General features: G+C 37.1%; 1 protein-coding gene across 2 annotated transcripts in view; it reads right to left on the bottom strand.

Moving 5' to 3' along the window:
* The window catches only part of LOC147069428 (phosphatidylinositol-3,5-bisphosphate 3-phosphatase MTMR3), a 244,537-nt gene that overhangs the window by 18,948 nt on the left and 201,017 nt on the right, over window positions 1-24,572 (bottom strand). For both annotated transcript variants that reach the window (XM_085950119.1, XM_085950118.1), the window contains exons 2-13: window positions 15,333-15,650; window positions 13,030-13,196; window positions 12,344-12,539; window positions 11,617-11,795; window positions 8,665-9,039; window positions 7,680-7,875; window positions 6,385-6,482; window positions 6,209-6,296; window positions 4,589-4,753; window positions 2,526-2,679; window positions 1,898-2,006; window positions 657-1,555 (exon numbers count right to left, since the gene is read on the bottom strand). In XM_085950119.1, the coding sequence (XP_085806245.1) occupies window positions 657-1,555; window positions 1,898-2,006; window positions 2,526-2,679; window positions 4,589-4,753; window positions 6,209-6,296; window positions 6,385-6,482; window positions 7,680-7,875; window positions 8,665-9,039; window positions 11,617-11,795; window positions 12,344-12,539; window positions 13,030-13,196; window positions 15,333-15,641 (2,935 nt within the window). In that variant the 5' untranslated portion in view covers window positions 15,642-15,650. The remainder of the gene's footprint in view (window positions 1-656; window positions 1,556-1,897; window positions 2,007-2,525; window positions 2,680-4,588; window positions 4,754-6,208; window positions 6,297-6,384; window positions 6,483-7,679; window positions 7,876-8,664; window positions 9,040-11,616; window positions 11,796-12,343; window positions 12,540-13,029; window positions 13,197-15,332; window positions 15,651-24,572) is intronic.

The raw sequence follows: 24,572 nt of genomic DNA on the forward strand, positions 1-24,572 counted from the left end.
GAAAAGGTAAGGATTTGACATACTACGAATGTCTAGTCAATTGGATTTCGGCATCCTGAAAAGCCACTAAAACCATTCCCAGGGCATATGACATAAATATCTTTATTACAAAGTTTATGCTGCATTCTCACATGGTGAGTTTTGCCGTTCAACTGTACAGTTGAAAGGTAACTGATGGGTTGAGATCCTTTCTTTTCTTGCCGATTCAACAGCGAATCATCATTCGAGTCAACTGGTTACCGAGGCAAGTAACCAAGGTGATAACAACTTGCGACAACATGTCAAACTTGTCTTGACTTGCACACATTGTTTGACACTATTTTAGTTAATAAATAAGGTGTTTTATTTCATTTTCAGCAATTAATAGTTGCTTTAGTTTGTCATTTATAATAACAGAAATTACAAAGCACACAAACTAACAAATTCACTCAACGTCATCTTAATTACAACTTTCGATTCAACTTGTATTGATACGTGGGAACAATCCTTTCGATTACTTGTTCGACATTAAACATTTACACAGACAATTGAATGACAAAAATAGCCACGTGAGAATGCAGTGTTACAGGTCATTATTTATTTTCAAGCTATCTAGAGCACTCGCTCCCCTGAGTATTCTTTGAAATTATCGAAGATAAGCAAAACAACAAACTCACCGATTTCTGTCTCAAGCAAAATAGCTGCCGTATCGTTGAGTCCTCCATTCTGCACCGAATCGAACCGCTGCCTTCTCGTACTCCTCACAGCAATACCGCCTACATCAGCACCAGAATTATTCAACTCGGCCCCCAAATCCACGCACCCGCTGCTCGAATCGGTCTGCTGACTACACTCGGAGATACTCCGCCACGTGAGGCTTTCATTTCTCACTCTACCGACACTGACGGAATCACCGGACTCTGAAAAGTTACCGTCCAAAAAGACAGCAGCGTCTTCTGTAGGAGTTAATCCTAACACTACGCCGCCGGATTTGAAGGCGACTGCGCCCGTGACGATTCTGGCCGGCCGTTCTTCAAGGTAATCGGCGGGTGATGATGGACTATCGTCAGGTATCGTCTCGATAGCTTGCTCCGCGTATTCTGTATTTGGTCCATCGATCTGATCTGGCGAATCGAGTAATAATCTGTCTTCGTTAACTAATGGCGTATTACCGTTTTCATAAATACCGTTACTGTCTAGTTTGTTAATTATATCAGCTTCGTAATCATCTTCGCTCTTATTGTTCGAGTTCGGATCTATCGATGAGCCATTATGTGTAGGAACTATGTTACCGTTAGCTTTCGGTGAATAACCGTTCAGGACCTGTTTTGGTATCATTGTATTAATTAGCGAGTCACTTGTGTTTAGTAAGTTCTGCATTTGGATATAGTTTGTTTGCCCGTTTGGCGTGGCGCCTTTTCCGTTGGTGACCGGCTGGTGTTGCTGCTGGCCGAGGATGCTGTCGGAGTCGACGCTGTCGTCCGAGTACTCATCTAAGAGTTGCTGATGATGGTCGGACGAAATGTTGTTGGCCGGTTGGCCGTTCGTGCCAGGGACACTCAGCGAATTGAGTTTTCTGTAATTGTTAATGGGGACTAAATAAATTTTATTAGTTGGTGATCGATTTCTCCAAATTAAAGTGATTTTAGAAATAATATTTTGCATCTGGCTTTGACGCCATGAGTTGCTTGTTCAAATCCTGTGTCTTACAACAATCGACTCGTCATTTTTTCATCATCCAGAGCAAAGAACCAATGTACATAATTATTGTGAGCCACCAATATACAGAAAATAGAAAATACTAATTGTATTAGAACAGTTGATAGCGATTTTATAATGATTTTAGTATAGTTGATTTGGCACTAGAGAAAAATTAATATTTTTTGCATCAGCTGTGATAAAAAAAATGGATACTCACAGAGGGTCAACGGATATACTGGGGTCACTCGATCTCCGCCCGTAGTTTGTGAAATCTGGTTCAGAATGAGACAGAAGATCTCCGTATGACCTGGTCTTTGTCATGCCACCTGGACACACAGCAAAACACAGCAATTAAGGATAATATGTAATAAAATAGTCTGCAAATAGCCTCAAATGGAAATGGGCAGGATACATAGCTCGAACTCCAGTCCACATCCAGTGGTACCCAAGAGGTAGAAGACGTCTAAAGCGGGGTAACTTATTAGCAAGCCGTAACTGTAACTGTTCCAGATGCTGTAGCCAACTCTAGGTGCAAAATAATTTATTATTAAGCCAGCTAACTAATTATTTGGCATCCTAATGCTAGTAAAACTAGTTACTGTATCTGCAACAGTCACAGTAATGGCTTGCTAATGAGTACCCGCCATAATATGTAGCAGCCGGAGTGATGTGATAGTTAAATTATGTGGAAGTATGTGGTATTGAAGTATTAGTCACATAACCGAGAAGAATGAAATCAACTTAGAGAGGTTCTGATCCAAAATTGGAATGAAGTTATTTGATTGGTTTTCCTCTGTAACAACCATCATTTTCCAGTGTCACTATTTTATAAGATTTAGACTTACCGTATGAAGGCTGTGAATGAAGCGTTGGCGTGTGATTAGAGGTGGGGGCGGAGGGAGCCGGCGGCTGCAAGGGTGCTGGGGTGTCAGGGGCGGCTCCCAAATAAACTGCCGCCCAGACCACTAGAGCACGAGCTGAGTGGGCCGGGTACAATACCTAGAAACAAACAAAAACATAATATTATCAATTAATAATCCTCAATAGATTAATTAATTCTCAGGCATAAACAACTGAAGATGCCTCTTATCAAAATTTTTTGTTGAAAAATAGCCAAATTCGTGTGACATCATAACGTCTCTGTTCTGGCAGAACACACTAACTGGAGAATACTAGTTTTGAGTAATTTAACTTTGAAGTTGTTAAAATGTTTGAAATAATGGACTATCATGTCAGTTTATTAAGTAATCGTAAAAAGGATGACTTTAAAATAAAGACTGTTTATTTATTAAGAAGGTTTCCAGTTGGTAAAGTTTGAAATAAGGAACATTTTGGTACTAACTCAATATGTCATTTTTTCGAATTAGTGTTTTCTGCCAGAACAGTGACGATAATATATGCTAAGTGGAAAAAGTTGCCAGAGCGGATTATGTGACTCGAAGACATAATACATGATGAGGCCCGATGAGGGAGAAAATCTTTTACGGGAATATTAAAAACTACATACTATTTTAGGAGCTGAGAATTAAAAAGAACCAAGTTGAGAAAATCGACTTCAAAGCTAAATATGAGATTGTAAATTTAACGTAACTGTTTTTAGCATTCTGTAAATGACGTCTGGTTCTCAAATGATACACCTTAGTTATTCCCAGAAAAAATATTGATATTTCGTTTTAGATCTGTGTATGGAATAATATTTTATACATGATAGTTCATGTGATGTAATCCAATGCTGGGAATAAAATGCCTGTCACTTTTCACACGGTTGAATTCTTTTACAAGCATAAAGTATGTGGTGGTGTGAATGAAAACTGCTACCCTAATTTGTACTCCCTTTAGGGTTTCCATGGAAATAAGCCGAACCGAATGGTTTATGACGGTCTCACCTTACGCCGAAACCGTTTATTGCCGTAATAAAACTTGTCGAGTGTTCACCCACTAAACTTCGGATTTGTATATACGGGCGCCGCCGTGTTCCATTATGCTCTATGCAAATAACGGTGTTTGTACATGCGCGCCTATTTGAAACAAGTATTCCTTATATTAAAACAGAAAAATATTTTTTCTCTATGGTCAGTTTTTGATGTCTATGGGCACTTAACTGTCAAATAAATGACAATTTCTCACATTTTGCCACTAGATATCCCTAGTGGTCCATATATTTTGAACTCGCTATTACATTTACTTTCATATTATTTCTTTTATTTTTCGATTAATACTACATTATGGCCGGATAATCCGAATGCCGAATAAACGTTATTGAATAAATAATCATTACAATATAAACAAATGAAAGTAAATGGTTATCGTGATAGTATACCTACCTACCATATAATTATTATGCATAAATCGATTCCAGCATAATCATGTGAATTGAGTTGTTCAAAATATTATATTACTTGTATTTATTTGATTTCATGAATCTGCGTCTGATGTGTATTTACTAACGAGACTCTTAAATTTGAAAGCGTCGCCTCTTTTACGAAATTTGCGGCATTGTAGATTAGCTTTATCTACGAAAGCAAAGTTTACTACCTATAAATAAAGCATTCATGATTGAATAAAATAAGCACCAATTATAGAATCAATTGTAAAATAGATAGTACCATTAGACAATAATCAAAATAATACACTGAATCATAATGAAATACGGAAGAAAACAAGAACCTATGACAATTATCAACAAACGCGGGCTGTCAGTTGCGATCTGTCAAAAATGGACTCTGCCGAATTTAGCAATCGGTTTCGCTAAACTTATGGTAGAGGGGCATTAGGTGTTCGGGGGAACGCAATTATACGGGCGTATTATATATCTGGCGTAAAATCGCATTCGAAAATTTTGGATGAACACCCTATTAGCTCCCCAATTATTCGATTCCTTCATCTTATTGTCATGCAGCGAACATACCTCTTCCTTGTTAGGCTCGTAGAGATGATTTAGATAAGCTGGTCCTCGCAAGAATTGCCATACGCTGAAAGTTCTCTCGGCCACTCTCTGCACGGTTCTTTCTCGTCTGCTGTTGCACAGGAACGTGCCGAAGAGGCAAGAGTACGCGTGCTGTGCCAGTTTTATCTGAAAGCATTCAAATATTATGTTAGGTAGGAAGTTATTTCTAGATTTAATAAAAAAAAAATAGTCTTTGTCATTTCGATAGACGGATCGGTATAATACATATTGATTTCAATTGATTTATAATACGAGGGTGGGTCAATAAGTCCTTAGAAAAGCCGACAGGTGGCGCGACTAGTACTGTAAGCGGTTTGTTTTCATGCAGCGGCACTACCGATTCAGTATGCTGCGAAGTTTCAATCAGATTGGTCGGGTTTTTGTGTGTTTCTCGTACATTTAAAAAAAAAATTTGCTTGTGGAAAATGGAAAAATGGAAAATGGAGAAAATTGAGTTTAGAGCTGTTATTAAACATTTTAATATAAAAGGGTTAACAGCAAACGAAATAAAAAATGAGTTGGATTTAGTTCACGGCATATCTGCTCCTTCACTTGCAACTATTTATAACTGGTTAAATGAATTTAAACGTGGTCGTACATCAACAAAGGATGAACCACGCTCAGGACGTCCTGTAGAGGTGACTACACCAGAAATGATCAATAAAATCCACGATATGGTGTTAAGTGACCGAAGATTAAAGTTGAGTGAGATAATTGAGGTTACAGGGATCTCAAAAGGTAGCGTCATTTCTATTTTACATGACAAATTGGGCATGAAAAATATTTCTGCAAGATGGGTGCCGCGTTTGCTCACAGTCGACAATAAACGCAATAGGGTGGTGGCCTCTAAAGCCCTGTTGTCGCTCATGCAACGCAATCCGGATGAATTTTTTCGTCGCTTTGTGACTGTAGATGAAACATGGATACACCACTATACTCCCGAGATGAAAGAACAGTCAAAGCAGTGGATTGCGAAGGCAAACCATGTCCAAAGAAGGCGAAAACCGTAAAATCAGCTGGTAAGGTTACGGCTACTGTATTTTGGGATGCACGTGAAATTATTTTCGTTGACTATTTGGAAAAAGGAAAAACAATAACAGGGGATTATTATGCATCTTTATTGGACCAGCTAAAAAACAAAATTGAAGAAAAACGGCCTCATTTAAACAGGAAAAAAATCCTCTTTCATCAGGACAATGCCCGTGTTCACACATGTTTACGATCAATGGCTAAAATTGAAGAATTGAAGTTCGAATTGGTCGACCACCCACCGTATTCGCCAGATTTAGCCCCCAGTGACTTTTTCCTTTTCCCAAACTTAAAAAAATGGCTAAGTGGACAACGTTTTTTTTCAAATGAAGAAGTCATCGATCGGACAAATGCTTATTTTGAGGACCTTCCGAAAACTTATTTTTCTGACGGTTTAAAAAAAATTGAGAAACGTCTAACCAAGTGTATTGAGCTCCAAGGAGATTATGTTGAGAAATAAAAAAAAAATACAAAAATAAAAACTGTTTTAATGCTTTTTTCTAAGGAATTATTGACCCACCCTCGTATTACAATGAGAATTGGTTTACTTACTAAATATGCTTGTGAGAATTCAAAACTGCACGGGTACTGGACCAATATTTGATGGACGCAATCCAGCCATTGCAAAAACACCGGACATCTGTAAGAATTACACAACAAAGTTACAAGGTATCAAAGTATGTTATATTATTAAACAGTTTTGTAATTTTAGATGGTAATTTTAGTACCTTTCGTTGACGTTGTCAGCGCCGACAGTGTGTCCGCACCTGTCGGCGAACTTGTGGCCGAAATCTAGCCACTCTCGTTCAACTAGTACTCGGAAACCCTGCAATAACAAAAGAAAATATTCAATAATGTGGACAATTGTAAACAACTAAAGAATTTGGACTCTAGATAGAAGAAGTCTACGCACTTCACATAAAAATTTTTGAAGGCAATTCGATTTTCGAATCCAACGATTATACATGTTATGGTATTGGTAATAAGTTCAGTATTTTCTTCTTCTATTGGCAGTCCTAAAAGCAAAATGGCGACACACGATTGGATTTAAAATCTGTTTGTTTACATAACCTACATACGCATTTCTCAGTGTTATATATGATTATTCATTTTAAAAATAATTATTAATGCATTGCTTTTGACGCTTACATAAAATTGACAAGGAACCCCATTTAAATTTTATACTGAGATGTTTGCTTTGATAAGGCAATATGTGGGATGTGTGAAATGTCACAAATATACACTATCCAATCCTATGAATTTAAGGCCATGCATTAGTTGAGACACGGTCTAAAAAGATCGTCGCTAGGCGATGCGCGGTTTGCGGGTCGCGGGTGCAAATGAGGCATGTCAAACCAAATATTATTTGTCTTATAAATCCAACATGTGTCCATTTAATGTTCTGTTTATTGTTTTATCAGTAAAATATATTCATTGACATGTTTTCTTTTTAAAGTAAATGGGTAACGTTTTAAGTCATCTTTACACGATTTAGGAATTATTACGGCCGTCGCCATCACGAAACAAAATGACGTCCTTCCAGCTCTACATGCTCTCTCAGAATGGGAGCGAGTGCAAAATTTCGTCGCGCCTATGGTAGAAAATTATTTGGCGTTTCACTGATGAATCACCTTAAGTATTCAAGGGTTATTTTTGCAATATTCGCACATAAAATAATGTAATTGACTAATTGGGCGAATCTGAAATTATAGTGAAATGACGTAGTGGAAGTGTGAAGTTCTCTACATATTATGAAACTGTGATATGAAGTCACTTGTAGCTAATTAAATCAGTACACAAGAAGTCCTATTTTTTGAATCGGATTGAGGAACTTATCAAGTTCTAAGGATGTACGTGGTGAAGAACTAATGACTAAAAAGAGTGGAAGGAGTTTGGTCTGCATCCAGCAGTGAGTCGACCATGGCTGACTCAGATGATGACAACCGAAGCAGGGATTTGACAACAATTAAACAAATCGCTACTTTTAAAAACAGGTGTAGTAATAATGAGGGTCTTCACAAACCTCGCATGTCCTGTAGTAGGGATCCAGAAGGAGTTGTGCCGTGGCCACGATCTGCGGGGTTCTGTCCCACCCGTCCGAGCAGTGGACCAGAGTTGGCCGCGCGGCCACATGGACGGCACGCGCCACGAGACACGCAGCCCTCAGAAGTCCACCGACCGCTTGCAACCAGAGAGATCGCTCCAGGACAGAGTGCCAACTGGAATGGAAGAAAATACATTTTAAATAGCTAGAACGAGCAATACAAAGTTTTTGGTTAGCTTTAGAAAAAATACCATTATGTAAAGCATTTTAGCCCTAATTTTAAGCCAACATCTTTGGCAGTTTACGTTAATGATTTTTTGTGATTATTCTTCTAAATATTCTAAATAATGGTTTCGGTGTATTTGGCTACAACAATCAATGTACATTAAATAATTAACTCAGCCTGTCCTTTTATAGTTGTTATAGGTATACTCATATCTTCCTCTTCATCAGCTTCAAACTGTCACTCCAGCAAAAGCAACACTATGTTCTTCAGCTTGTAGGATCTCATTGAAATTACATTTTGCTTATGTATTCCATGCTTGACATTTCACCACACTTCTACTTGTCTTAGTCATCTACACAACAACAATTATAATAATGCTCCTTCAGGCCCTTGCGCCTATACCAATAAAAAATACTATAGACGAAGAGGTGTTGCGCGGGACGCGGTGTGTGATTTCTGGCGAGAATACGTCGCTTAACGCACTTCGGCCACGAGTGCCTCGATCCGCTTATTTTGATGGGCAAATTTGTGATGTATGTTTATCTCAGTTATCAGTCAGTAATTACTAAGCTGGAGCCTTGTCAGTCCCCCATCCGGGGCATCTTAGCACTCTCGAGGTTATGAGGTTGTTCAAAAATTATGTAGTAATTTTCATTGAGGTATATAATATTGAGTCACAGAAAGTTTTTAAAGGCTTCTGAAAACTTAGATTGAACAAAATAAAACACTCCTACTCACTTGGCATGATCTGGTGGTTCTGCGGCTAGTGCCCTCAAAGCCTGGAAGCTTTTCCTCACGCTGTGGATGTTAGGTAAGCACATGAACTGGATCTCAGCGCAAGGGTAATACTGCGGACACTCGCATCCGCCTCCTCTAGCTCTGTTGGTGACCGCCGACGTGTATGATCTGGCGTCCACGATGAGGACTTTTGGACCGGCTCTGGAGCCGGGGCCTGAAGTGGTGACGGTGTTGGCGGAGGCCGTGGGCCCGCGGTCGAAGTTGCAGGCCGCCCACATCGAAGCGATGAGTTGCTCGTCTTCGTTGGAACGCCAGCCTAGCCAACCGACTTCCGGTTGAGAGCATCTGGCGATCACAGCTCCATTGCCTCTATGCCTAAGTAAAAGAAATAGAACATAGATATAGAATCAGAGAAAATAGTATTCAATGGGATGCTTTCTATTTTGAGTGAAAGCATAGAGTTTCAAATAATGTTTTTGTGATTATCATACTGACGTGACGTGCTACCGTTAAGTTAGGCATATCTTTATTGACAGTGACACATCTGACAAAATTCACAAGTAGGAAAACTTTAAAATGGTCTGGTCAAATTGCAATTACAATTTATATACATATTCGTCTAGATTTATCTGTCTGTAATGAAGCGCAACACAGCACAGCACACGCGTAGACACACACACACACTATCTATTGACAAGAATGTTGACGGACGGCACTGCCACATGATAATTTTTTCATAAGTAAATCAAAAAACGAAATAGTTATTTAATATTATTATGATGGAGTAGGTATAAAAAAAATTTACTATTGTCTGACAACAAGAAATCGGCGATAACAGTAAGTCGCTGTAATCACATGTAGAAGTCTTCTAGTGATGTACTTGTTATGGCGGCAACGGGTGCTAGAGCCTTTTTTAAATAATTTATCAGCTCTTCTTTTAGATACTACTCTTTTTCTTCTTCGCAATAAATCAAGAGTTTACTAATAATAATTCTAACATCACTCTCCTGATCGTTTTAGATATATTTTTATTATAAAAAGCTTCAAAGTATTGATACACCCCTGGGGCGTTGGTCTTCCACTAACGTCCTCCATGGAACAACTGCAAGACCTAAGCATATTGTAACCTCATCGAATAGTCACTTGAGTAAACGAACCGTATGCCCAAATTCCTTGATTGGTTAAAACGATTATTTTCACGAAAGCCCTAGTAAGGAGTATAAATGACGACGAATGCGTATGGCCTTAAGACGATACATCAGTGAAACGGCAAATAGTTTTCAACTATAGGCGCGACGAAATTTTGGACTCGCTGGCATTCGGAGAGAGAACGTCGAGGTGTGGATACGTCAATTTGTATCGTGATGGCGACAGGGGTATTAATTCTTAAATCGTGTAAAGATGACTAAAAACGTTACCCATTTATTTGAAAAAGAAAACATGTCAATGAATATATTATTATTGTTACTAAAAGAACAATAAACAGAACATTAAATGGACGCATGTTGGATTTATATGACAAATTATATTTCGTTCGGCATGCGTCATTTGCACCCGCGACCCGCAATCCGCGTATCGCCTAGCCACAATCTTTTTAGACCGTGCCTCAACTGAGGTATAGCCTTAATGTAACCAAATTATATAAATTAGAATGTAAGCCTGTATTTTACGTATAAATAATTATAAGTAATAGTGTGTAAGGATAGATTGGAAATGTTCTTAAGAGTATACAATGCGTATGTGTAATTCTTAGGAGAGAGTTATAGTGTTGTCATGTGGCTTAAAATAAAACAAAGGGGAGGAGGGGGAAACTTCGCCAGCGATTGACGCTGAATAGTCAGTCGGAAATTGTCAAGCGGACCCGAAGTCACAGTCTGTACAACGCCACATTTGCGGGACAGTTTTTCTCATTTTAATTTGGCGTCTATCTGTCGATCACGCGGTATCTCTCGACAAGTGATTGTTAATTATTGTGTTCGATAACACAAACCATAGGCTTCAACGGAAGACCCTTGGCCCCCAACTCACGATTGTTTAAAAATAACTCTGACTCTCTCCGATTACGATAAAACATGTTCTGTAAACTATTTTCTGTTGTACACAAGTGTAATCAATAAACAAGAAACAATATATAACTGCGCTAGTGCACAAAATCCCATCTTAAATTACTGTCGACATACTGTGTACCTGCTCCGATCCCGAGAAAAAATCTTGATAATACAAGCATTTATATTTTTTTTTACTTTAATCTTTAATAACCACACTACTGAGCTAGCAACATAAAGTGTCTGTGTATTAGCATGTATATTGACAGATCCGTACACCACGGTAGCGTAAATTGAAACGATACATTTGGGGGCGTTCGTCATTTGAAAAGTGTGATTAGCTGCACTGGACGGGATTGTTAGTTCACGATTCTAACACGTGGACAAGAAGTTCTTGTTCGACAGTCGGTAAGTACATTATTTCTTCAATATATCGATCGACCCATATGTTTAATACTTCCTATCACGCACTAAAAAAACTTCCAACAGTTTTAATTTGGTGGGCAAGTTAAACAACATGTTATGTGACAATATTCACAAGCATGTTAATTAAAATACATCAAAATGCATTCAGTCATCGTAAAGGAGTTAGCTTCCCAACAAACTGATTAAACGTGTTTGTTGTTTATGATTTTCAAAAACCTTTTTCTTCTTCCTCGTAGCCACTGTCAGAGGATCGTGATCATAGATTTACGGAATTTTGGATGATCTCGACGTTCTCTTTTACTTGGTACACTGCCCAAAACAATAAACCTTTCAAGTCTTTCTGCGGCTCGAAAGGATTGCATAGTACCATGATGCAGGCAAATTTAAAAGCTGATCTCGCTGATAGATGTACAGCTAGTTGTAGTATATAAAAGCTTTATTGTTTCCTAAATATAATCGGTTGATAATATTGATATCTTGCCTCCACACAACGGCCGGTATTCTTCTGGAGCTCCTGAACTTGGCAACAGTTTCCAGTTCATCGTCGGAAACGCAGGCGGGAACCAGAAGAAGAGGCGGGTAGGAGGGGCACAGTCGGAATTCGGAATTCGCACACGACACCCTCCACGCTCCGTGCAGGTCAAACTGGAGACGGGAAACCTAAAAAGACAAATTAAAATGTTTTATCACGATGTGGAAATATAAGAAATAATTGGTTGAATTTGTCATGGTCGAGAGATAATTCGATATTAACATCTCGCCCATCGACTTACTAATGAAACGTCGTAAATGTTTGGTGTTCTTATTAAAGTGAAATATTCTTATGCGCACCCTAGAGGAATTGCAATGATTAAAATGAATATGGCTGATATGCAATGACTAAAAATCGTCATAACCGATTCTGAAAACAAAATATGACCATGGTAGATATTCATGGTCAGCTTCGAACTACCAACCATTCGATTGATTGTATTGAAGCATGCTATTAATTCCAAATGTGAATTTTTGAGAACAGTTTATAAAAACTATCAATCTCGCGATGACCAGAATAGCGTAATTGGCATCGTACATGCCTGTTAATTGAAAGGTTTAAAAGTCCTGATTGCTGCCAACACTTTATTTTTCAAATTTCATTTACGATGACTAAAAAAATTTTACTTCAAAAGTGACAGAGTAAACACCGACGATTGAATAAAATAAAACATTACCTCTCTCTTAAAATCGGCAAGAGGATCTTGATTCAGCTGTGCGAACAGTCTCCTGGCGACTTCGGCTCCTCCAGGCTCGGCAGCCCACGCGTGGTAAGGGAAGGCAAATAGCTCCTCAAGTTGCGACGGGGGCTGGATGGCTGTCTCGATGCGCCGGAGCCATTCTGCACAGCGCTCCCCGCTCGCAAATGTGCATCTGAAAACAAAATTCATATTAAATAAGGTCACATGCAAAACAAATTACATATTAGTTAGTTTACATACCTGTTTTTAATTATATTTAACTAACAATGTTTTTAAAAACAAAATAAAGTTCAAAATTTATAAAAATCCATTTTCATGGTAGAACATTGGTTGGCATGAGTTAACACTGCTGCAGAAAGTCACGCACGCGACATGACAACAGAATCAATTACTGTGCAAAATCAAAAAGATTCTTAATTTAAGCGGCGAATGCTGACAATGAACCCATGGCTGTCACTTCGACAGCAATCCGCCATGTTGGAGTTTCGTACAAATCTTTATGTGTGTACGTGATATCAATGATTCCATTCCCTATTCGACGGTTAAATAGCTAATAGTGATTTGTGTCATTATATCAGTGTTTCAAAAATTTTACCCAAAGGCTTTGAAATATACTGGATCGCGGCAATGTTACAGTTAAAAATGGAAGCAACGTGACTGACCTTAAGCTCCTAGCGTCTTTACACATGATGTGAAGATAAAAAATGTCTCTGATGTCGGCGCTCTCCACCAGCATGAGGGGGATGATGGTGGCGGCACCCTGCGCCCCTCGGTGGTACACCCTGTAGTTCGAGAGGGCTAGGACGCCATCTTGGGTGCGGCCCAGATACTGCAAATCGACAACATTACAGTCTAATAGCTTTAGAACAAGTTAAACAGTATAGGTGACAGCGTACACTCTTGTAGGACACCAGTGACAAAATGATGTCCCCTCACTGATTTCGTTTAGATACAGGTTAGCTATAAGTTGTGTTGGTGTAATAAATTTCTAGATGTTTTACTTTGTCGAGTGAATTTTTGTAACCAACACAAAAATAATGTATAAATTATCAACTGCTTAATCCGCAAACCAGCCAACTGCACTTTTGACCAAAAGTGAATTTTTGATGGCATTTTGTTATAAAGCATGTTTTCTATGCTCACACAAAAATTCAAATTACCAGTAAATATTGCGTTATCATTCTTCAAACAAAACAGCCAACTAACTGCAGGTGGCAAATTTCCAATATCATAAATGGAACAACCCACTCTTTAAATACATTTTCTTTATAATATATAAAAGAGAAGCTAAAATAGTGTATTAATTCATAATGCATCTTAATTGTAAAAAAAAATTTCCATCTGCCTTATGGAATCGTTAAATTCCGCTCCACAGTGAAATTATTGTTTTTTTTTCCTTTCTGAACAATTTCCCCAAATGGAGTTCAATATGTATGGGTAAACCCACGATAGCCGCGTGGCTTAAGCACTGGCGTATAGTGTCGTGGGTCCCAGGTTCGAATCCTGGACCTGGCCAGTACACATGTTGTTTTTCAATTTGTGTATGAGTAGGAGTATGGACATAATAGGTTGAGCAAGTGACTGACATCCATTTCTTGTAAATACAAAATGTGTTAATACAAACCTCCACCCTGTGGAGGCCCATATGAATGATCTTATTAGGATAGGACATGGTCGAAAAAAAAAAAAACATCCAGGCTTCTTTGTACTATGGCAGCGGTGGCAAAAATCACAAAACCTGCCGTAATTGAAAAATTCTGCTGGCATGCGAAAGAATTATTGAAGTTTAAAGTGGAGAATGACTGCCCAAGATTGCGTATGAACCTCAATCTCAAATTTCAGAGGCCAATCAACCTGATTTTTTTAAAACTGATATATGTCTTGACAATTATTTTCAGACGTAAAATTTAAAAAAAAAACACAACCTGGATTTTGGGATGTCCGATCCTAATAAAATCATATGGACCTCCGCAGAGTGGAGGTTTGTATTGACAGTTTTTTTTTAAATTAAAATTTAAAAATCCAAAATACCGATATTTTCGGTACACGTATAATATTATTTTTTCATTACTTACTACTGTATTGTATGTTAAATTAAGTTGTATGCTGCCAAAACGCAAATATACTAACTGGAAACCAACAAAAGTTAAATAAAATTAAAACAAAATCCCTCAAATATACTAAATAAAGAATTGTGGAGATAAATTAACATATTTCGAAAAAGAAAACATTCATGGCAAATATTTCCAATTATTCTATAACTATTGATACAACGTTTATAGAACATCCAACGAATGTTGAATTTCAGAGATTTTTCTGTACCCGGGACTTATAATATTTGTAAAAATTAGCAGTTCTAAAATATTATGATCTATACATATTTACAAAGGTCAACATAATAAATGTAGGTAGGTACTTTAGGTTGCTATAAAATAATGTTTTAAATATATTTCAATAGTTATGTTTATCTGCTGTTATTTATGTACTTCTTTTTTCTGTATTATGTCTTGACGAATACTGGTAGGTATTCAATAAGAAATACCGAAATATCGGTATTCATTCGGTATTGTAATCCCTAACCTAAACATAAAGTGATCTACGACCCCTGTACTGAAACAATTTATGTTGAAAGATACTCCACAAATGCTCAAAACATTGTTGAAACCAAAACCACGCCGCATAATCAGTTGTTTTTTCTCCCAGGATGTAACCAACCTGCCATTGGTGATGTCAGTTGGGAGAGAGAAGGCTATGTTCTATTCCATTTATGAAGACAGACCCACCGGCATAAGAGTATTAACTAGAAGAAGCGCGGCAGTTGGAGAGAGGGGAGGTGCGTGCTAAATGGTGACAAATTGAAATGCCTGGATCCTTTCTGCCCCCGCTATGCCTCTTCGTGTAAGTATTCATACGCCGATTGATTTCCAGCAGTGAAAAAATAGACAAATAAAATTGCTTTATCTACCTGAACAGCTTCCCCGCATATAGGCACAAAAGGGACCGCCAGACACGGCTCTTCTGCTTCCAGCTCTTTCTTGGGGAACAACTCTGCCGCTCTTAGATGGCAAAGTGAGTTGTGATCCTGGGGTGGAGACGCGGGTCTTGGTTGGTTCTCCAGAGGCTGGGCGACGATGGATGGAGGGCCCCCACACTCACTCATGAGTAGTGAGGATGTGAGTGAGATTGCTGAGGCTGAAGATGGCAGCCCCACGTTGGGCGCCAGACTAGGCGCCGCGGGAGACCCGTTGGTTGACGCTCTGGACGGTGTTGACATGGCTGCTATCTGGAAAGAAGAAGAGAATGATTTGGTTAATTTCATGTCACAATTTAAGGATTGAGGTGCACTGAGCATGTCGGTGAGATAATTATCATATAACAAGAAAAAATATAAAATCTGTAAATCTGGTCCCAGTTTTGACTATATCTAGAGCTAGAGGTAAGTAGTCGTATTATGATGATTCTGTATGGTAACGAAGATTCCAGAGCCTTAGAAAATTTTATAAGTATTTAATGGGTTGGCGCAATTAAGTGTAGTGGCTGATTTTGACATTCTGTTATACTAGATTAGAGACTGTTATTTGTGATAGTTTATTTAAATAATCTAAATAATGTTATAGGTAGGTACCTAAAGCTTTTATGCTTGCTATATAATTAATGTAAGGCGTTTTTATCTTAGTGTAGATCTGGTAAATAAATACCACAGCAATAAATGCTATTATTGCTACAAATGCAATGCGAAATGACTTGCAAATAATTGAAATATTGAAAATTTAGTAGCCTTCATTCATATCATATTTAGGCTCTGTCTAATTCAGTGATGGGCAACTTTGGAAAATAAATACCAAAAACGTGTAATTAATTATTTGATTAGATTATTTTTACAAAATAATAAACCCTTATTCATACGTCGACATAAGTATTATAAAAAAATATTTCCGGGTCCGCAGGTTGCCCATCGCTGGGTCTAGTTAGAAAAAAGTTGTCTTCAACGTTATAATCACAAAAAAAAAAAAATGGCAGTGCCACCTGTCAACATTCTTGGATGTGGCGTTATGGTAGTAGTGCACTGTAGCATCTGTCAAACTGTTATGACAGTATCATATTATCATTTGTTTTTTTACGACCTAGTTAAAATAAACGATTCCCTTTCATTTTCGTGTCAGTTTATTTTCAAATTTAGAACATGCTTTCATGTGCACGTTTTCTCTCACCTTGACTCTTTTAAAATACGTCTTCTCCCTGTCTCGCTCTCTCCTACACATCTGCACAATGTTTTTTCTCATGCGTTACAGACAGACAGATACATATTGTAATACTGTGATTATGCCATTGCGAAATTCTCACAAGGCACGTGTACAAAAGAAATTAATGTAATAAACTATTTCTTTTATTCAATGAAGAACACACAAGATTTATTACACACTAGAAAAAATCCTTTTGTAGAAAAAATACGACACCTGTATCTGCTGGATTCGCGCCAGTATGCTTTTCCAATTAAGCTACGGCTATCTTACTAAATTACGACGAATTAAGCTAGTAGCGGTTACATGAAATGCTTATCGAATTTTTCCTACAAAATGATTTTTTCTAGTGTGTATATGCATGAGATGTTTTCAAATTATGTATATTCAGAAAATAATATATTAAAAAGAACACACACAATAAAAAGCAAAAGGCCATGCAGTCGCCTATCTAGAACGTCACAGTACATTCGCGATGGCAACACCGATTCAGCCTCGTTCAAGAAAATCAAAATAACAATGAAATAGGGAATTTATTATTCGCATTGCCCAACTGCCATTATGCTGTTGCACAGGGGAATAAATTTATTATTAAAAAAATTGCAAATTGCCGCGGCAATCAGAGCGGAAAGTCTGCGAGGGGCAAGACGGCGCCCGTTGCATAAATGAACACTGTTCGCAGGTACAGGGGTCTCGTCTCGCAAGATCCGGTATTTTGACATTCATCGAACACGCATCGGATCGGGATTCGGTCAAAAAATACAGAATTGAAAATCGAAAAATGAACATTTATTATTAATTTGTAACACAGGAGACATGATCGTCCGTCCACCTGTCCCGATCAATATATTGCCAGCAGACGAAAAACAAAGCTATAATTTGATGATAGTATTAATACTTTCGACCGAAGGTACTTGATGGAATTTGAATTTAAATTCTAATGGATTCAAGCTCTGTACTATTTAAATGGAATAATAGTACAGAGCTTGAATCCATTAGAATTTAAAGCTATAATTATTTCAACTGAAGGGTTTCTTTTATCATATCACAACTTGTTTACTTTATTGTTGCTGCATTATTCAGAAATCGATCAAAAGAAAAACATCTTTTATTGTGTTAACTGACATTCATGGTGGAAATGCATTGTATTATCAATTTAAATCAATCGCAAATTTTATAGTACTGATTCTGCTTTTATTAAATATAAAATGTCCCTCTGAGGCGGACGAAACTGGTCCAGCGCATCTATTTATATATACAAGGCTGCTATCGAGGGTAGTTTATCATATTTACGTATTGAGTATTATAATTCTTACAATAAATTAGTCGTTTAAACTGTCAAAACTGTCTATCTCGCTCGAAAAGTTAAGACAGCCAATAGAGGTGATGTTAAAACATAGCACTTAATCTAACAATTACAACTAACTTATTGTAAAATTATAACACCTCAACACATAAATATGATAAACTACTCTCGATAGCCGCCGATAGCAGCCTCGTGTCTATAGAATAGATGCGCAGTTATATTTAAATTATTAATTATTCAAAATTGTAAAGGGAACCTCTAATCCGCATCATCAAAATAATGTTATTGATGTAGAAATTATAATTGTAATGTAATGAAATAGTGAAGAATAATTTTCATAAATATCAAAATATAGTATGTAATAGTTTTTGTAATAATCTTGTAAATCTATCCACGCGTGTTAGTTATCCGCGGCGGTAAACCGTGTACATGGGCCTCCAAAGCAGATTCGAGGTAATTACAGGCAACATTTGTTTTATGAGAAATGGCTGTTGGCCAATCAACCAATCCATTAGGTTCTTGCTGTAGAATCCAGACTACAAATATATGTTAACATATCAACCTGACGTATTGTTTTATTGAGACATTTTGATTCAAACCAGCTCCCATATAGATAGGTGTCGTCAAATACGAAGTCCGAAACGCTCTATCTATCTATTATTAATCCCAACTACTGACAATTAGTAAAGTAAATATTCATGAAGTCGTCTTCAATATCCTCGATTCGAAATTGAAAATTCATAAAATTCGAAAAGTACTAAAAATTCGAATTAAGAGCAACCCTAACAACGAGAACGTCTTCGCAAGATGGAGTTTTTCCAGTTTAATCTCACGCGAGACGAAATAAAATACAGAGTTTTTAATCGCAGTCAGGCACTAGATTAGATGTTTCAATTAATTGGTGAATACAATTTATGAACGAAATGAATCATAATAATTACTAATATGGAAAAATTAACAATACGATTTGCATATTATTTTCATATGTGAGCCATGGAGCAAAACCAATAATCCATATTGCCTACTACTAATTGAAATTCGGTTCAACAAGCCCCAAAGTTAATAATTATTACTGCTGCACATACGATATAAGAAATATTACTATATTATACCTGTATAATATTGTCTAAAACCATTTATCAAACCAGTGGTCTCCAACCAGGGGCGGGTCACTCTGGTGATTCCGCTGGAGTTCGCAAATACTAGAGTAAAAAGGTTTAATTTTTGACACTACAGCCCAGAGTGGACCTTGGCCGCCCCAAGCACTCGTAAGTCTCTTTTTAGGCCCAATCAAACTATCTAAATCATGATCCTCTTGTAGGTAGTCCGTTTTAGTTGTTAATCCATACGTGTCACGTGGCCGGTCCATCAATGAAGTCGGGTTTTGGTAAATCTGACGACGTCTGGCTCATCAAAGAGATTGTAGAGCCCGTGTTTATAACGATGTCATCAGATGCCATCTGCGCAGAATGAGATGAAGATATATCCTATATTTTCGTATAATAAGTAAATAGAATGTAATTCATGAGTAATCTTGAAGTGATGTACCTATTTTATAATGAATACAATATGTGTTTTTGGATTCAGAGCAGGGGGTTTCGATTCGATAGGTTTCGCGAATGGGTAACAAACAACCCCTGTAAAACTAAGTCAAGGTAAGTCCGCACTGCGGAGTTCCACAGTTACGTATGCTCCGCCGTCTCGGAGCGGAAACGGTCATGTGCCATTTCCGTCACCGGGTAATTTAAATCCGATGGAATAGAATTACATTTCTTATTTCGAAAATAAGACATGTGGCGCCAGGCGGAGCGGATTATTACTAGACTAACCGGATTACGCGTGTTCGCGAAGGCTCTCATTGTCTGTGTTCTGTTATGCGATACATTTCTTTACCCCAAAATGCCAAGGTCGCTGAAAAAACCGTAGCAGAAAATAATAATAATAAATTGTATTACTTGTCAATTTAGTTTCGTTTTATCCTTTATTTTACCTACATATGGATGAGTGTCATATCCACAGAAGGTGTGCCCCACAATTTACAAACATCTTACGAAGGTTTGTATTTCGTTCATAATTTGAACACCTCTACACCTTGTAGTGACTTTCGTAAATGTCGTAAAAAAGTCGTAAATGTTTTATAAAGACATACCTACTAGGTACATACTATTCCATTTTTAATATATTATGTACAATAATAATGAACAGTGTTGTGTTGCAAGGAACATAAAAAAAAGAAAAACACTGCTGTTCTTAGACAATAAATACAGATACTGCTGTTGAATATGAAAATAAATAGATAAATAAATATTTATACAGCAGAGAAATTAGTATTAAATAAATTTAATAATGGGAATTAATTGTTTTAAAAATATTATCTTGATAAGCATATTATGTTATACATTAACATGTCAAATTAAGTACAATAAAAAAAATATTTCAAAATAATTGATATTACGACTCAACAATTAACTTATTTTTGATTGTCAGAATCACCAATTTCTATAGAAGCCACCTGGCAATACAAAATGAATTCAATTAAATGTATTTTGTATTACCGGTTTACAATTTAGAATAAAATAAACAAAACGATTTAAAATACCACAAAATGTTAATTTGTCAACAGTAATTTTATTGTAGAAAGCAGTTCTTTTATTAAGTCAAAATGGCATTACAATAATTATTATAAAATGTTAATGCATGTAATAAAATTTATACTTACGAGAATTCTATAGGAAAATAATAGTTATTGCTTTATGTTATGACTGTTATGAGTATACTGCAAATCTGTCATAATAAATTAGTCTATATGTAGTGTTACACCCCCGTATTGTCCCCATTTGGGGATGTCTCTGTGTATTTGGAGAGGCCCGAGTCGGTATCAAATCCAACAAATAGTAAAGCGCTGATTACGAAAATAAATAATAATAATAGAGCCGAGCCGGCAATGCCGTAGATTATGACCGTTGAAAATATTGCAACGCTTTCGTTGAAAGCAAAACACAAGATGGCGGGCAGAACGCTGCATCAGCCAAATCGCGAACACGTACATTTCGTCCTCCGTAAAATAAATTATTAAAAATGTAACTATTATATAATATTAACTTAAATATACTTTGCCGTTTCCAAAACAATTCCGGTGTGTTATTTGTTCACCTCCAAATCCTAAAATCCAGACGAAAAACCATACTAAAAATAAAAGTGACAGCTTGTTTTTCACTTTCGAAAATGGGGGGAAATGATAGTAGGTACATTCAATGATTTGTATCAGTTATAAAGAGTAATTGTATATACATGTTTATATAGGGGCATTCAAGAGATAATCGATAGGGTGCATAATAATGTTATGTCGTGCTAGTTCGAACAATTATAGTGCAATAACATATGTCTCGATACTGATTTCCCTCTGATTTTTGACAGATGTAAATGCCTGGGTGTACATATCACATCATATGGCAATCTCTATGAATAGCTGGAGCAACATTCGACTCGATGCGGAATGTCTGGGAATCACGGCTGCACTCGATTACAACAGAATGACGCTTGTAATCTGGTGATGATGCACTTTATGAAGGCTCATATCAAACCAATAACGAGCTTCGAAAATATATGTTTATTGCACATGCTAAGAGTTTAAATGAAATGACAAGAGGGTGGACAACATATCAGCTTAATAAACATAATTCCGATAGGTTATAACTATATATTATATATTATGTGTGAGTGTCCTACGAAAATGAAACACACATTATAGACGTGCAATAGTGTGTTGCAACTTTCAAATACACCAAAATTGAATGAGAGTAAGTGCATAAACCGAGGGCAGTTGTCAGAACAAAGGACAAGCGTACTCTTCACACTTGTTTAAGCTTATTCTATGTTCTTCTCCACTCGATATCGATTGCCAGTTACTCCACACCCGTTAGATATTTCAGTTCCAATTATTTCCTTGGGCTTGGGGTGGACTATGTATGAGACATCTTAACATATTGATAGTGCAGCTAAATACCATCCACATGGTGTGCTGGTATGGCCTGGGAAAAATGCACGACTGACAATGATTCTTGGTGTCCATATGCTCAACTCAAACCAAAGACCGGACATGGAATATAATGGTACAAACTGTATAAACGTTCGAATTTTGAAATGCAACATGCAATGAATTCCATGTAGGTAACTCCGAATACATCATTTAAAAATTGCCAGTCATCTAAATATGTCTTTCATAAATCACAATGCATACTTGTACAATAATTCAGTATCTTGTCCTTGAAAAGAACGTATGTAATATGACGTATTCTATTTTCGAAATGTCATACTCACATACCTACTCGTTATGTTCATGTGTCCGTTATATACTATATTATCTTATCCATCGAAGTTGACATCGCCATTCATCGTCGTGTTAGGTTAGGTTTGTTTACAATGTGTTTGCATAGCTGTCAAAGTGACACGCCGCTGCCGGCATATTGCGAGAAGTGGGTAAACGTAGTGACACCATCCTGCCGGTATCAAAATAATATTATTTTACTATGCGACAAGCTATAATAATACTCATGTAACGTCTACCTGTTGCATTGTCGCGATGTACGTTTATTATAACATCATCAACCTCGATCTATCCGCTGCTAGATGAAGTGTCTCCAAGCAAATTCCATTACTATCGTCCATGAGCGTTGCGCATCGCTACGTGCTTCCACATAACTTATTTATTTCGTTGACCTAGCGACCTCTATGTTTGTCTACCCTCTTGGGTAACAAACAATACATGACTTGGTTTGTCCAGCGTTTGTCTCTTCTTCGAGCAACCTGCCCTACCCATTTTTAATTCGGGATTTTAGCCAACTCTATTATATACCGTATGATTTTAAGCCACGACGGCTAAAGTAGAGACTGTGATTGAGAATTATCGAGAAATCATGAATGATATTTTCGAGAATTCTAGAAATTAAGTCGAGAAGTCACAAGCTCTAGACCTAAATGCTCAAACCAATGAGATTTGATTTTGTCGCTGCGCTTATGGAGACGTTCTTGGTAACGAAAATCGTACATTGGCCCACCGTAAGTTTGGGCAAACCCGATAAAAAATCTTATTGGTTGAAAACCACTCTATACTAATCAGGCAATACCTCATTGGCTTCATACCAATATGCCGACCAATGAATGGCTCCAAATACTTTCAAACAATCAGAATCTGTATGCATAAAATCTACGTGAATTTAGCTAAAGCCTATTCCTATAAGTATATAGTAAATCAATGGATCAAACATTAATATAAGTAGGTACCTACGTGGTCAAAATTGCGAAATTGCAACGCAAACAAGATTATTATTTTGTCAATGGCTATTGATTTAAAATATATATATATAATTATTTACCAAGTAACCATAATGAAAATGACAAACAACACTAATAAGCAAAAATATTTTTACCAGCATAAAAGATTTTGTATGTACACATTATTTCAACAGCTGCTAAAAATACGGCCGTGTTGCTTTTTTGTCAAGTGCGTTAACCCATATTAGAACGAATATTATTTTGCAAAGAAACAAATTTCTATGACATATTTTTACGATGACAGTGTTGCTATAAATCACTATTAAAACATCAATATGACAAGGTTGTCTTTAACATTATTTATAAGTTTTTTCAACAGCTGTTATAACACATCAATAATATGTAAGAATGATATTCAGGGGTGTGTTTACTTAAAACTTAAAACACACAATTTTCACAGTGATATTACGAATCGAAACTAGACGCCTTTGGATAAAAAAAAACTTTCAGGACTCTAAAACCTATACGTTGGACACGGCTAGCTCATTTAGTCGTGAATTTTTTGATGCCTCGGACAGTGACGTCACGTGGGGTAGGCGGGCAAAGCATTGCTTAGGGTGGAAAATGAAAGAACACATTTAATATGAATATCTTAGCGCTTGTCCAGATGACTCGTCTCGTCGCGATACGCGGAAGGTATATGTGGACGTCTCAATGAGGTCGTATGTACCTGGAATGCGCGAGTTTTTACGCGCGAGTCAAATCGCAAAAACGCGTTTATAAAAAATCCCGTCAACCCATCCTATTTGTCTATTGTAATACTCAATGGCAATTAATCGCGGAGGCAAACTCTTCACAATGGGTCTCCAAAACTACCGGAGCCTCATAGCTACCTGCATGCACTTAAAAACACAGCTGTTTGAGTTGTATGTTTCGTGGAAATAATCTAATATTCAGTAAATAATGTGTGTGATAATTTTTGATGCATTTTTAAGATAGCCGAAAATAAATATTAAAATGGGTAGATAGTAGATACGAGGGTGGGTCAATAATTCCTTAGAAAAAAGCATTAAAACAGTTTTTATTTTTGTATTTTTTTTTTATTTCTCAACATAATCTCCTTGGAGCTCAATACACTTGGTTAGACGTTTCTCAATTTTTTTTAAACCGTCAGAAAAATAAGTTTTCGGAAGGTCCTCAAAATAAGCATTTGTCTGATCGACGACTTCTTCATTTGAAAAAAAACGTTGTCCACTTAGCCATTTTTTTAAGTTTGGGAAAAGGAAAAAGTTACTGGGGGCTAAATCTGGCGAATACGGTGGGTGGTCGACCAATTCGAACTTCAATTCTTCAATTTTAGCCATTGATCGTAAACATGTGTGAA

The sequence above is a fragment of the Rhyacophila brunnea genome, unplaced genomic scaffold (assembly GCF_057557595.1).
Source record: "Rhyacophila brunnea isolate RB1 unplaced genomic scaffold, BYU_Rbru_1.0 scaffold_23, whole genome shotgun sequence".
NCBI lineage: Eukaryota > Metazoa > Arthropoda > Insecta > Trichoptera > Rhyacophilidae > Rhyacophila > Rhyacophila brunnea.